This window comes from Pholis gunnellus, assembly GCF_910591455.1.
Source record: "Pholis gunnellus genome assembly, chromosome: 20".
In the NCBI taxonomy this organism is placed as follows: Eukaryota; Metazoa; Chordata; class Actinopteri; order Perciformes; family Pholidae; genus Pholis; species Pholis gunnellus.
This window is the reverse complement of record NC_136547.1, coordinates 5,825,569-5,840,532: the sequence shown is the minus strand read 5'-3', so window position 1 is coordinate 5,840,532 and position 14,964 is coordinate 5,825,569. Positions and strand designations below refer to the sequence as shown.

At 44.6% G+C, this 14,964-nt stretch overlaps 1 protein-coding gene across 1 annotated transcript in view; it reads right to left on the bottom strand.

Moving 5' to 3' along the window:
• The window catches only part of drosha (drosha ribonuclease III), a 79,688-nt gene extending 67,145 nt beyond the window's left edge, over positions 1–12,543 (bottom strand). Inside the window, exons 1-12 of the mRNA XM_079181034.1 lie at positions 12,416–12,543; positions 11,015–11,867; positions 10,863–10,931; positions 9,634–9,937; positions 8,168–8,330; positions 7,087–7,247; positions 5,598–5,678; positions 4,275–4,361; positions 4,017–4,103; positions 1,867–1,938; positions 1,467–1,548; positions 1,045–1,113 (exon numbers count right to left, since the gene is read on the bottom strand). Coding sequence (XP_079037160.1) covers positions 1,045–1,113; positions 1,467–1,548; positions 1,867–1,938; positions 4,017–4,103; positions 4,275–4,361; positions 5,598–5,678; positions 7,087–7,247; positions 8,168–8,330; positions 9,634–9,937; positions 10,863–10,931; positions 11,015–11,865 — 2,026 coding nt within the window. The 5' untranslated portion in view covers positions 11,866–11,867; positions 12,416–12,543. The remainder of the gene's footprint in view (positions 1–1,044; positions 1,114–1,466; positions 1,549–1,866; positions 1,939–4,016; positions 4,104–4,274; positions 4,362–5,597; positions 5,679–7,086; positions 7,248–8,167; positions 8,331–9,633; positions 9,938–10,862; positions 10,932–11,014; positions 11,868–12,415) is intronic.
• Positions 12,544–14,964: the final 2,421 nt, after the last annotated feature.

Below are 14,964 nucleotides of genomic sequence, written 5' to 3'. Positions count from 1 at the left end.
TCATTGGGGGATTCACAGTTAATTGAAAAAAAGAAATGGAAAAATGAGTCTTTACATCCACAGTTTGTGTAATTAAACAAGCCGTGACTTTTTCCACAGAGGGAAAGTGTTTCACCGAGCTCCCATGCAACGCACTCTTTCGCTGTACAGAATCCTTGACTTAATGTCGGAGGAAATCTTTGTTTTCGCACAAACATCTCAACCTCGCCTCACCTCAGCCAACTCTGGGCTAATATTTCACACGAAGAAAACGTCCCCGGTGCATCGCAATCCTGCGTTCTTCAAGAAAACGCACACAGGTAAACAGAGGAGGGCGTGCAAGGTCAGACTCCATACGACTAGGCGGAGGCACATAATGCCGCGTGCAGAATAACATTTGAAAACTGTATTAGGAGAAATATGCAAACGGATTCATGTGCATAGAAATACAGCCAGGCGCTGGCGATGCAACCTACCGGGTCAAAGAGAGTCAGTTTAATAGACACTCATGCAAAATTGATCGACCTCCACTTACGAGTTCTTACCATGGACAGACACACAAGTCCTGCAGATGCATTAAGACAATAACAAACGCACACCCACACACTGTAACTTTCAAACAGACCATGGCCTCACTGCAACTCCCCGTCTCCTCTCGCTCTCTCTACACAGATCGCATCAGAAACATTGCGTCGGACAGTTATTATTTTATTTTTTATAAAAGAGGCGCGTTTGTGCCGGACTAAATTGGAGAGGTGGGAGAGAAATTGTTTCTTTGATGGAAAGAAGGTAGGTGGCGAGGCTGTCATAACAAACAACGCTGCGCTATCATAGTGCACCAGCACCATCATGTGTATCCAAGATGAATACCACGCAGCGGCACAGCAGCTCGGGCACTCAGGGAGAACACGGCACACATATCGACGCCAGCGTCTGCAGTAATGGCTGGAGGAGACATTACCGGAGACCCTTTCTCTCTTTTCTGTGGCTCGGTTGAACTCGAGAACCGTGTCACTGCTGACCACCAGAGGGAGACAAAAGAAAGAAAGCAGAAACAGGCCTCACCGGGTAGGAATCGGACAAACCGGGGCATGAAATGGAACCGCTGGCATCCAGAGGGCTCAAAGTCAGGACCTGGAGGAAAAAGCAGAGTGTTTTTGTGTCAAGTTATTGTTGAAATGAGCAGTTATGTTGCTTCTTGCATCACAATTAGAATTAATTGTAGATAAAAAATATATACGTCAACCAAAGAAATGTCTCCATCTCAGGACTTCCCATAAAAACTCATCTCTGCAACATGCAAGCAACGTGCAAGCTGTAATTTGAGATCATTCCCTATCACGTTTAAGTTTTCACTATCAAAACAAATGTCATACTTGTGAACCCATGCACGAGCATGTGAGAGCTCAGTAGGACTCTGCCACTACTACGACTACTCGCAAATCCCTTTTGTGAAACGGGCCTTTGGTTGGGGAATGGTGCGGTACCTGTCAGGTTCCAGTCATACAGCTCGAGAATGTCCTGGAACAAGTAGGAGGCAAACAGCTCCAGGCCTTGGACACAGTAGTTCTGGACACGGGAGAGAGAGAGAGAGACGGTGTTATGTGAGCACACGGTACAAGCAGTCTCCAAAAGAAAAAAAGACCAGCTTAATGTATGTATGACTGATAAGTAAATCCAGTTCTTTAACTTTATCACATAAGCCACTTTATAGATGTAATCAACCTCTGCAGGTTGAAAAAGAATCTCTTTTCCCTCTTCTTCAAGGATTAGCCCCTTCGCTCACCCGGGCACCGAGGTGTGAGGGTTACGTGTGGCTCAGCCGTTTTCAGATAAAAACAAAAGCGGGTGAGAAAGAGCTGCGAGATAAAGTCGGGCTTTACTGACCTCCGGCGACATCTCCTCTATGAAGTGAATGGTGTAATCTATGTTGAAGCGGATCACACGGCACAATGGGATCTGCGATGATGAAAGGAGCAGAGGACGGGAGGGAGAAAGGACGGGCCGACTCATTACCACGGCGTTAGGCAGAGGTTACAGCTTTTCACAGGAAACTCATTAAAAGAAAAGCTCTGCTGTGGAGCTCACCCCCCAAAAAAACGGAGCACACAGTCATGTCAATAAATAAAGTATGTAACTCAGTAAGGTGTGTGAACGTGCACAGGAAATGTGGTCAATTTGAAAAACCTGGACGTGTACAAACACTCAGTCCCATGCATCACATGCCTCCACACACACACACACACACACACACACACACACACACACACACACACACACACACACACACACACACACACACACACACACACACACACACACACACACACACAGACTCTTGAAAATGGAGTAACTGAAATCTCACTAAATAGATAAGCCGGCTTCTCCGTGTTTAATCTCCCTAGTTACACGGTCTTTGTTGTCGGAGCGTGGGGGTCCATTTTAAGAGATTAACCTGGGAGCCGCCGCATTGGTTCTTGCCCATCCCGGCGGCTAACTAGCAGGGAGCTAATATCGCCACGCTCCGAGGGTTTAAATCCCCACACTGCCACGAAGCGTTTACCCTCGCTTTTAACAAGGGCTGCTTAAATTATCCAGTTCAAATCATGCCTAATCCTCGGGGCTCCTTCTCAAGCTAGACGGATATTGACCGAGTACTTCATTATTCAAACTTGCAGGGGGGAAAAAACGACACACGCAAGACAGCTGACAGACAAACGCACGCATGTACATCTTGACGCGGGGGTTTTGGTGGTCCCCTATCGATTTCTCACTCCTCTTTTAAACGTCCTCCTTAGAATAAAAGTCTGGCGCTCGGCTCAGGCAGCTACAGGAAGAGAGGGTCCCTTTTCAAGTTCCGACCTCTCTAATGTCTGACCGTCACTGATGGGCCTTCAAAGGCCAGAGAGGGGACTCTGCGACAAGGTCAGCGCAGGGAGAGAGGGGCGCTTTGTCCGGGCAACAAAGAAGCCGCCCCCGGAGCCAAAAGCCGATTTGAAGTTGGTTTTTTTATTCTTTTTTGAAGAGAGGAGTTAAAAGGAGGAGAGGATTTTTTATTTATTTTTTCACTCTAACGTTGGCTTAAACTATATGTGGCCCGCCTTACCGGGCCTGTAGGAGGAGGATGGGGGTCACATGTGGCCGGTGCGGAGCTGACTCGGCAGTGTGGAGAGAGCTAATTAAACCATCATGGACCTGCTGCTGCAGAATCCACAACGGACGTGGGTGGAATACCAGCACGAGGTTAGAGAGTTGAAACTAATAAGAATAGAAAGATATTCATGGAAATATCTTCATATGATATGATATATCCATATATTGTGCAGGACTGGGATCCAGTTCCTCTTGGTTTTTTTATCTGCGTGGATCCGGTACCTCTCGTGGCATTTCAAAATGATAACTTAATAGATAAATTGAAAACACTTTACATATGAACAGTAACCTCTTGTTTGTTATGCATCCTGCACCCTGTCGGTTACTTTTAAGGATTATGGATGAATCATCAAAATGAAGATCTACCAACAGACATGTGCCAACTAAATGGAGCACAGCCGACCCCATGCAGCTTTCAGGGTTTAAAAGAGCTACGTAAAAGTGTTTCACTGATTCTTTTAATGACTCTGTACTTGAAATTATTTATATACACAAAACAGGAATGTGTAAACCATGATACAAACAAAGCAACCCACCCGAACACATCTGTGCATAAAGTTTAGGTTTGTCCATACTAACCCTTCAGTCTTCAGGTCATTATTGACTGAATCAGTTTAACGGAGCACAGGACATAGTTTTACTTTAACACAAATGTGTATTTGAGTATGAAATGACTCCGAGGGTAAAGAGGAGAAGTTGTAAACAACCCTGTAAAACCTTTCATTCATTTTGTGATGTTTAACATGACGCTTTTAAATAAAACAGTCAAGAAAACTCAGACTGCCCCCAAACGCAATATGAAAGGAACTGCATATAAATAATAAAGATGGCATTACATATTTAACATAACAGGACATAACGGGGAGGAATGACGGCAGGCTTACGTTAGTGAGAGGCTTGTGGGAGAAAAGAGAGAAGCCTTCAAACAGGTACTCGTGGTCATCGTACTCGATCACCGTCGGCCTGTCGGTCTGAAACACACAGCAGCTTCGGTATGGTGCGGTGTGAAAAATGCATGAAACATAATACGAAACCCACAAATGCTCTGGAGAAATCAGGATTTCATGGCACAGATAACACACGCTCTGTTGTATCGAATCAGCAGCGTTTTTCATTTCAGGGTCTTGACAAAAGAGACGTACCAGGAAGTTGGTGGGAGGAGACACGGTGATCCTGTAGTGGAACAGCTTCCCTGCGTTGTTGTTCATTGGACGACACGGTTTCGCGGGCTGAGAGAAACACAAACTCATAACGTGAGGCGGCGCTCATCCTCTTTCAAACAGATGCTGTGCTTTGTTCTCACGTCGTGCCGTCACAACAAAGAGTCCGTCACACAGGTGAGCGGTACAAACGATGCACGAGGGCTCACTTTATGTCCACACACCAGTTTCTACTTTTTAGGATTTTCACCAACTCGACCAAAAGTAAAAAGGAGTTCCCGTCACAAATGAGGAATTAAAGTGTGTCTCTAGCATTACTGTCCCCACACACATTGATGCAGTCACATGAGAAGGATTTTGTGAAATCTAAACATTATTGGAGACCAAAGCATATTTTTGAAAATGATTGTGATAACTACGGAAGCCCGGAGAGAAAAGTGAGAACAGTTCTATATCTGTGAAAGCGATGGTGTCGCACTGCATTCATGTTTTCTTCCAGATGAGTATTAATGAACTAATTCATTCAACTAAATGACCCAGAAGCTTGCTTTCATCTGTTCTGAAGTCTTAAGCATCGGGAGAGAAAACTAGTTGGATCTCTTTTGCCTCTCAGGGCTTCCGTAGGTTACAGAGTTCGATCCCATAATTCCCAGCAACGCCTGATGACTGACATCCTAACGGACATGCTCTTAATGAATGCAGTCACATCTCCCATATACTGTATGAACCCTTATAAAACGATTCATTGACTGAGATTTTCCTGGTCAGTCAAGAGCGTAACAAGCAATTAGTCAACTAATCAACTAACAAGCAGACAGGCCCTGTTCATGTAGTGAGTCTACCATAGCCTACGGGGGATGTTAATGTACTTAACACAGGCTGGCTTCACCTCCTCCCTTTTCTCCTTAAATAGAAATAGTTAGATAAAAGGAGAGATGTCACACCGATGATAAATAAAGAAAATGTGTTCAGCTGTTCAGTTGAAGAAGCATCTCTGTGGGAGGTTTTTTTGTTCCAGAACAGAGGAAAGCCAGAAAGTGAGTTATGAAAACCAGAAATCTTAGCGCCTGGCAAAAAATAATCGATGAGTCACTGGTTCAGATCAACTGCCCTGTCAGATTCTCACAGTAATGTACATGCAACGTCATCATTTGATTCTTTCGGGATGATAAAGTCTCCTTTAATGCAATGGAAAACGGTGACTGTATAGACAAGGCATGTTAAGCTGCCCGGACCGACGTCCTTGCCCCTCTGTGGCACAACTTCAAGGTTATGAAAGGGTGATGTATTCACGGCGCGTCGTACCTCCTCCCCCGGGTAGATGCTGTGGCGGATCCCCGTACGTCTGGCCTTGGCACTGCACTTGCACAAGGGACCATCATTCATCTGGACGGACAGAAAATACGTAAATCAGACACAAGTGCTTCACTTGCCGTGTGCGAGGCGAGGGCTGCAGAGCGTTCCACTTCTCAGAACCTTTACTACTCTCCTGACCTTTACTTCTTCACCGGAGTCCTGAGTGTGGAGTTAATAGCGTCTGGGCAATGGGACGCTAAACTCACAGCACAGAAAGATTGTATTGACTGCCGATTTTCTTTTTATGTGGCTCATTCATTCTTTACAAACGGGGTAAACAAACTCTCCCAACACTTTTCCAATCACGCACTCCGATATCAGACCTCGTCTACTGAAGGAAGTGATTTCCAATATTTAGTCAAAATGGTTTCAAAAGCGCAGACAGAAGGACCTGAACTCGGTGTTCTCAATCAGGTGTTGCTGCAATAGGAGTGGAAAAGCACATGACAAAGTATTACATCGTGAGGTGACTCTGCAGCCAACTCGCTACACAGGGGAAGAAGAACGGTTGTTAAAATATTGGTTTTATTGGCATAATTTCTGATCAAGAATTAAATCTGTGTTCCATTTAACTGAAGTGGTTCATATTATCTATTTGTTTATCATCTGGCGAGTTTATTAGACTTCATCTGAACGGATGTCGTGGTGCAGAATGAGCTACAGTAGCTGCTTCATGCAGGGGCAATATAAGATGTTACGAGCACACGTTTATTAGGATTTGCAGCTTTATTATCTACAGTTATATGTTCATTTTGTGGGGGGAGTATGAAAAGAGACGATTTGAGCTGTCGTCGGGGGGCCAAATGTTTCTGCTGAAGGAGTGGGTCTGCCCTGAGGGGAGCCATTTTCCTGCCACTGGCCTAAATCATGATACCACGGTTGTGATGGGCAACGTTATGGCACAAATATACAGAAGAGCTTCAAAGTGCTTCAGGGATTGTTTCGGATGGTCTCCGTTCTCCAACTTAAAAACCTTGTAACACATACTGCCTCTCAGAGGCTGTGGCGGGCTCAGTGGTAACACTAGAGTGACGATACCGGGGAGGGGGCTAAATATCGTTCCAAAGTTTGGCTACATTTTGGACAGGGAAACACTGGAACGGCCATATTCATACTCAGCTTCTTTATTGCTAATCTCATGCATTCTGGAGCAAAAACCATGCAGGTTTTTTTCGCCTGGTCTAAAGTGGAGTATTTGAATATTTCTGCATACCGGGGTCCCTTTACAGTATTGGAATTGCATCAAATGGGTATAACTGGAACTCTGAGGATGCAATGAGACCACTTAAATTCACGTTAGTACCCAAAGCAATCATTTGATTGCAGTGAAACCACTTTATTTTTCTCCTGTCCAATAACCCTCCAACAAAAAAACGGTGGGGGAGTAACAACTGGAGATGAATTTGGTTTTGTCACAATCATAATAACTGAGACCGACCTGCCCCGGGTCGTTGTACCACAGCTCCTCGTGCAGGCGGTCGGGGTGAGCTTTCTTCCTCTTGATCTCAGCGATGACGTCAAAAACGTCGGAGTCAGAGCTGCCGGAGCAGCTGCTTCCTTCGCCGTCTGACTCGCAGTCTGACTCGCTGCTGCTGTCGTCTGAAAGTGCAAAAAAAAGGTGTTTAACCACGGCAGCGTCAAAGGGCTGACAACACAATGCGGTTCAGTGGTTAAGCTCCCCGGCTCAGCTGTGCCCTCCGAAGGAATTATACAACATTTAGTGTCAGTAGAGCTATCTGTCCGAGTGTTTTCAAATGTGAATAATTATCCACACAATGCTAAAAAAGTTTCAGATCTGTTACCGTATTTGAATGTTCTCCAGGTTTCTTTATGGGGGGAAAAAAGCAGAGTGTCATTTACCAATTCATCGTTTAAATATTCTTCTTCATTATGATTTCTAGCCAAATGCAGCCTGAAAAGCGTTCATGGGATTAAAGGAGCACTACAGTTGCCAGCGCTGACATCTGGCACTCATGTTTTCTTTATTTCTCTCACTTTTTTCCCCCCTCACTGAAACGAAACCTCGCAAACAAAATGAGGATTACAATTACCAGTCAGCTGTACAGTTTGTGCTTCTCAGCTAAGCAAAGTCTTCATGTCTTATCAGCGGGTTTTCTTTTAGCTCGAGCGCTCGTTTGTGAAGTCGGCGCCCGGAGCAACATGTTTGGCAAATTAGATCTCCCTGAGCGAGACTCATATTGTTGCAGTGACGAAAGAGACAACCGAGCAGGCAGCCCGGCTGATAACATCATCAACACTGAACTTAATCTCTGCCTCAGCCGAACGCACTGCTGAGAAGACAGAGAGTTTTTACGCATATCAATTACAAAAAGATTGGCAACAGATGTGTTAACTGTTTGCACATTGTTATTCAGTCGTTGCTCTTAAACAGAACGACTTACAAGCTTACAAACGTAGCAAAAAACACAAGAAAGCGCAGGTACAGGTGGGCTTCAGGGACCACTCTACAGCTGTCAGACATTTTCAATCAACACAGATTATTTTACATTGTACCCAACTAGTTTTGCAGGACTGCACACATGGATCCTCATCCAGTTTGGTCTTGGGCGGGTCCCACATGGGCCGGGCGGACTTGGCCCTCTCCTGTCTCCTCCCCAGCTCCTCCTCAAAGCGCTCGTACAGGTCCCGCAGTTTACTGGTCCCCACCACCGTGGAGTCTCCCTGAACACATGGCATAAAAACAAACATTTAGATAAAAGCCCCAACGGCACCACACAGAAGTACACGTGCGTGATAGTGCGCACCAATAGCTGCTCTATGAAGCTATCTATAATCATGTCACTGCTGGTGTTGCAATATTTCGGCAAAATTCAAGATAGAAACTTTCCATTGAAAATAACGGGACACAACGGGAATAAAATGGAAATATGGAAATATGCATGTATGTATGTATATATATTTGCTCAGGTTGTATTTATCATGTAATATGCAAACCTTTTACCAGATCATATCTTCTGATAGAATTTTAGAAATGAAGTTGAGTTGACTCATTTAACATTGTTTGGAACTTTATTAGAACAGAAATCATTCCCTATGACTCCCCCTATTCTCCCAAAAATCACCCCCCTCATAAGCTCTTAGAGAAGTATTAAACGGTACAATTTAAGTATATTTAAGCGTGTTAATTAACAAAAAAGTATGCCTTTTATTTTGAAATTAAGAAAGAACAGAAGAAGCTTAACTTCCCTGAGAATGTTACTGACACTTTGCAAACCTAGTCATGGTGTACAGGATTAGAGAGGTTATGTTACAACCACTGACTGAAACCACTCTAAAGTTCTCCAGAGAGAAGAAGCCCGTCGACATCAGACGCTACTAGAACCCAACCAAGTGGTACCTCGGCCGTTACTGCTACTAACAACCATGACACCAGATAAAGTGAAATGAATCTGCATTTCAATACATCAAGAGGGCGTTTGGGCATTGTGCCCTCTCTATGCGGCACTCTTCTGGGAACAGCTATAGTAACTCACACAGGTGGCGTCCTCACTGCCACAGAAAGACATTTACCTTCACTTTCATTGGAAGACGGGTCAGGTCTCGGGCAGAATGTGTCATTTGTGTCAATAATAAATAAATAAACAGCAGATGACAGCATGAAGCAAGCACTGGTAAAGGTCAGAGCTTTAGAGAAGAAAAGTTCAAAGACATGAGAAAAGCATTTCAAAGGACAGATTGGGACGCGTCGTTAACACCAACGTTAAAGACTACATTGATGCTTCGTTTGCCAGTTATATGGGTGAAACTATATCAAACAGGTCTGTGCTCAGTGTTAATGAGCTCTTTGTTAAATGACGTGAATAAAAACAGGTCATTTCTGTTCAATCTACCTTCAGCGAACTGCAGGCAAAGACATTTTTATGGCTACGGTTAAAGCCTGAAACGCTCACAAAAGGGTATAATAACAATAAGATATTACAACAAACAATTAGCAACGGATTCATTTATTAAGTGCCAACAGTACCACTTGGTCCATGGGGTCATTGGAGTAGTTGTTCTCAGCATGAGTGCAGCGGATCCAGGCAGGTTTCAGCTGCTCTTCTTCCTCCTTCTCGTCATCCCCCTTCTCCTTCTCTTTCTCCTTTTCCTTCTCCTTCTCTCGGTCCCGCTCCCTCTCTCGCTCTCTGTCAGCGAAGGACTCCTCGGACTCCCTGCTCCTGATGGAGGAGTAGCTGCGCTCTCTGCTGCCCAGGCCGGAGGAGCTCTCCGACCGTTTGTCCCTCTCCTCTTCCCAGCGACCACGCTTCCTGTCTCTGCTCGTGGACCGACTGCGAAGTACGGACCAGAAAAATACAAAATACATTTAAAAAAAAGAGGTTATGAACACTGGTTATCATGTGACCAAAGAGAAGGTCTGTGTGAAAATGTGAGCTACAAAGTTATTCAAAGAGAAGCCCCAGGGCTCAACAAGGAACTTTTTTAAGTTGTCACCACGCTGAAGAACAGGCATCAGCTTTTAGATGCTGAACCTTATATTACGGATGCCATTACAGGTCACCGTATAGTTAGAGTAATTAAGATACTGTGCAGCTATACCTCAGCTTAGTAGTGAAAACGTGACGTACAATAGTAGAAGCTTTGTGTTTTATCTGATACTTAAATGTTCATCCTGCTGGTTTACTAAACAGCACCAGTGCAGCTGTTCAGATATACCTAAAAGATTACTCCGTTCTCTCACTTTCAGGTTTTGGTTTTCTGGATCTCAGTGCAGACTCATTGGTCCTTCAGCATTGGAGTCTTTGCTTGTGGGTCCCTCAAGTGACTCTAACATCAGCTTCTCCATCATCTCCACTATCAGAGATGAGCTCCAATCTGCTGTAGTTTTGCTGAGACAGGTGAATTCTCCCTCTAACAGATGAAGACACTGTGGTGCATGGTTTTCTGTTTGATGGCAACCAAAGGCCAAGACTTGGTTGCCCATTACTCCTAGCAGAGCTTACTGTTGAGCCCGCTGATTTAACATGTCATGTCACATTGCTATTCACTGGAAGCATCATTCAGCCTGTGAAAACACATGTAGTGGCTCTGCAGGAGCTTTGTGAGAGTTTCTCGGCTTGGAAAAAAACATTATTGGGGTGCTCTGACGCCCTCATTTAAAGGGTTCTTCCTTGGCCCTACTACACCCTTCCACTAAGTTTCATGAATCTGAAACAGTTTTAGAGTTCTTGTGAGACAAGTAATGTGCATGTGTACCTGCGAGGCCTCTTTCTGTGCCTGTCGGGCGACTGGGATCTCCGACTTTCTCTGTGGCGATACCGCTCCCTGTGAACAAACACGCACGGTGGTAAGAAATTAATACTTTCACAGATAGATCCCAGCTAGGAGAGTTACCGCTATGTTTGTACCTGCTACGATCCCGGCTCCTCTGTCTGGGGGAGGACCGGCCTCTGTCGTACTCAGACCTGTACCGCCCCCCCTCCGGCCTGCCGCGCTTGTCCGGACTCCTCCCGCGGTCCTTCCTCTCTCCGGGAAATTCCATTTTATGCCTATCAGGGGTGCCGTAGCCATAGCCCTTCTGCCTGTGGTCATCTTGGCGGTACCCTCTTTCCGGAGACCTCCTGCTGTCCGCGGGCTTCTCGTACTTGTATTGCCCCCCGTGCCTGAAGCTGTGGTCTGGTTTGAACGAGCCGGCGCTCTGAGTGTAGCCAGGGCTGAAGGTGGGAGGAGGGAAAGGAGGGTGAGGAGGATGGGGGTAGTTCATGGAGTATGGAGAGTGGTAGCTCATAGACTGTGAAGCGATGGGGGGTGGCATGGACGGGTGTGGTATTGGTGGTGGGGGCGCAGGAGGCATCATGTAAGGGTGGTAGGCATTCTGAGCGGACACCTGGGACCCTGACGTGGGACCCCCTGTGGAGCTGGGCAGGGGAGGAGGGGGAAAGTTAGGCGGGTGTTCGAGGAAACCCTGCCGGACGGGGGGCTTGGGGAAAGGCGCGCGTGCCGGGCACTGGTTGAGAGAACTGGGAGTCGGGGACGGCGCCGGCGGAGGGTAGTGCATGAAGTCAGAGCGCGGAGGCATGTAGCCGCTGTTTCCATGGTAGCTGGAACTGGGAGGAGCCTGAGGGTCATAGTGGTACTGGGCAACAGGAGGCTGGGGAAGTGGCGGCCTCAGGTTGGAGGGTCGGTAGTTCTGAGGGGAGCCGTGCTGGCCTGGAGGAACTCCTCCTCTGGAGCTGCCCTGGTCCTGATGGAAAGACATGACTGTGGACACAAATATCCAAGTTACACGACATGAAACAAACCTGAAAGTAAACAACGTTTTATTCGACTCTTCTTGGTTGATTTTTGGGAAACACCACAAAAAGGTGACTTACTTGTGTTTTTGTACATTAGTATTTTGTTCTCATGTCTTTCTTGAAGATATCTTCTTCTCAATGATATCTAAAACAAAACTAACTCACTAAGTGAGAATATTAATCGTTAGTTCTTCGTTTACGTGTAACGTTAGCTACCTGTTAAACTGGTTTATCATAAGCAAGCAGAACACCGTTAAACGGCTTGCACTGATGCAGCCATTTAGCATCATTAGCTAGCTACTGTTAGCCACAACATATGTCATTTTCCATCAAACGCACAGAGTAACTGACTAAATGTTAGTGTTAGAAGAGGAATTAGTCACCCTGGCCTAATATTAACGTTAGTACTACGTGTGAGCTAAGAGCAGCAGATAGGTTACACCGGTTACCCGGTGCTAACATGCTAGCAAGCCAGCTAGCATACAATGACAGCGTACAAGTTGAACAAATTACCTTTAAAAAAAAAAAAGGAGGAGCGCTAGCAAATCAGGCGTATCATTCCGTCTTCACGACTGCTTCAACAATCTTAAAGTACGTAAATTGTCTTAAACAGAGCAACGTAGTTACGCGAAGATTTTGCAATTCGACGCCTTATCTGTTGGGTACCACGCTTACTGAGCGGCCGTGTTTCCTGTCGGACAGATTAGAGAGAGGAACAAGGATGGACCAATCACATTCAGCGATCCGGTCGTTGGCCAATGAAATACCGGTAGTTTCTCACCGGGCTGGAGCAGCGGGAGCACCAGCGGAGCGCTCAAACAACCCGCTGTATCATGTTATATTACTGTAATTATTATTATTTAGACATACTGATGTTTTCATAGAGTGTTACTGCGTCACATGCATTTGCTTTGTTCCCCCTCAAATGTGTTTAATGTGTCAAAAGTCTACAGGTAAACAGTAGCTTTAATTTATTTGCATGTACCCTAAACACCTGCTTCTATTTTCTTACCTTTGATCTGTGATCAATGTGTCATGTACCTATTGTATGCCATTACAATTTCTGTGCAGATATATAATAAAGCATTTTAAATCTAAAATATATCCACAATTAAGCAGAGCAACACATTGTATTTAATAACTGTAAACTGAGGAATGCTTGTAGTAAAAAATGTATTTAAGACTGTCAAGTTTGGATACCTTTTACATTAATAGTTGATGAAAGCCTACGGGTTAAGGTTCTCATCTCATTAGCTTCATTGCCTTCATATATCTGTATATATCTGAATATTAAATGTGTTCTAGATGTGCAATGATGGACGGATCGTCAGTCTTCAAGTCTCAAATGGAAAGGATTTGTTTCTGGAACAGCAGCTCTTTGCATTCTTAAGAATATGAGGCATTGTTCCTGATTTCTTTGGCAAAATTGAGGAATAATGTTAAATATACCTGTCTGGATTTGACTTGATTGTATCTAATTTGTATGTGTTCTTAAACATCTTACTTTTAGCCGTTTCTTTAAACGTATCTTATGTCTTGTGTACAGTAATACAGTTTGACACTGTTTTGTGAAATAAAACGTTGCACTTGTGGAATGCGTCCAGTAGAGAGCAGCAGAGTTTCTTATAAAAAAGATTGCATCACAGTGAATTAGCCCACCATCACCATGGAAACATATCACACATTATTGCCATCATGAAAGAGGCAGAGGCACCAACATAGTACATGCATTTCTTGAGGCCGAGCTGTGTTCTTGCATTCTTTAAGAACCTGGGGAACACTTTGGCTTCAATCCATGCAATGTCTCCATGCTTGTGACCGGGGAACCTGTTCTGCTCCGCATTGATCGGACCCTTTCTCAGGAGCCGTTGGTGTGAATGCATGGCCCACAGCCCAGTTGTTAACCTGTGCATGGCAGCATTGACGTGCCCCCTGCCCTGATGTTATGCGCTGTATCGAAGGATGCATCAGTGTGGAGGAGCGAGGTTAGAGTGCAGTAGCCCACACAGGTTTGGTCGGGGACATCATTCTGTTCCGACCACTAAACCCCTACAGCTCTGGAGAAACTGTGGAAAAACACTTTTTTCCTTTAACTTTTGGTCTGAGGCTGTTTTTCATGGTTTGGTTTTCATGTGCTTAAAACATTGTGGCAAATGTTACGGTGCAAACCTTCACTGTTTCAACACAAAGAAATGGTTTTCCGAGAGCACTGACATCATCCAACACTCTCAAAACACCTATTTTCATGATTAATTGTTAATCAATCAATTAATAGTGTTGTCTATAAAATGTCAGAGAAGGGTTTAAGTCATAATTTCAGAATAATCTTACTAACCACCAGTCGAAATCACAAAGTTTACTCTCACACATGGCAAAGAAAAGCACTAAAACCGCAGAATTGTCAAAATAAAACTTTTAGATTTTTGCATTTGTGCTTTAAAAATAAAAGCTGTTTGAGTGTGAAGCAGCATGCAATGTTTTTCCTGTGAATCCCTCGCACATTCTGAATCCCTGCGGCGATGGCGGACTCCGCCACCACTAATAAAAACTAATGTAAGGAGAGATAAACGCTAACTATAAATCCACTGAATCTCTATCGCAGGAAATTATGCAAATTCATAGTATCAATAGTAGGACTTTAAAGTACAAGAGTCCACATACTTAGATTGAAGGCAGTTTGTGCTACTTGCATTTCAAAAACTATTTTATAATAAACTGTACCTAAGAAATGAACACAAAGAACACAAAGAAACACTATATTTTAGGGTGGATTCTACCTTTCAACCACCAGCTGTCCCTTGTGAATTGAGCAGACTAATCTCATTGCTTAACACATCTCCTTTGTCTTTTACTTGCCACTGTAATTCACATGACTCCAGTCATCACCAACTACTATACATTCCATACTTTCCTTCTCATCATACATGGCAGAGATGATATGTTTCCTCTGAGATGCCTGATGGTCAGCAGAACTTCATTATGATTCACTTCAGGTTGAGCAGCATTAATATTCTCTGCCCTTGTGCCGGTCGCGCCCTCTCTCCCTCTGAAAAAAGAAAAGA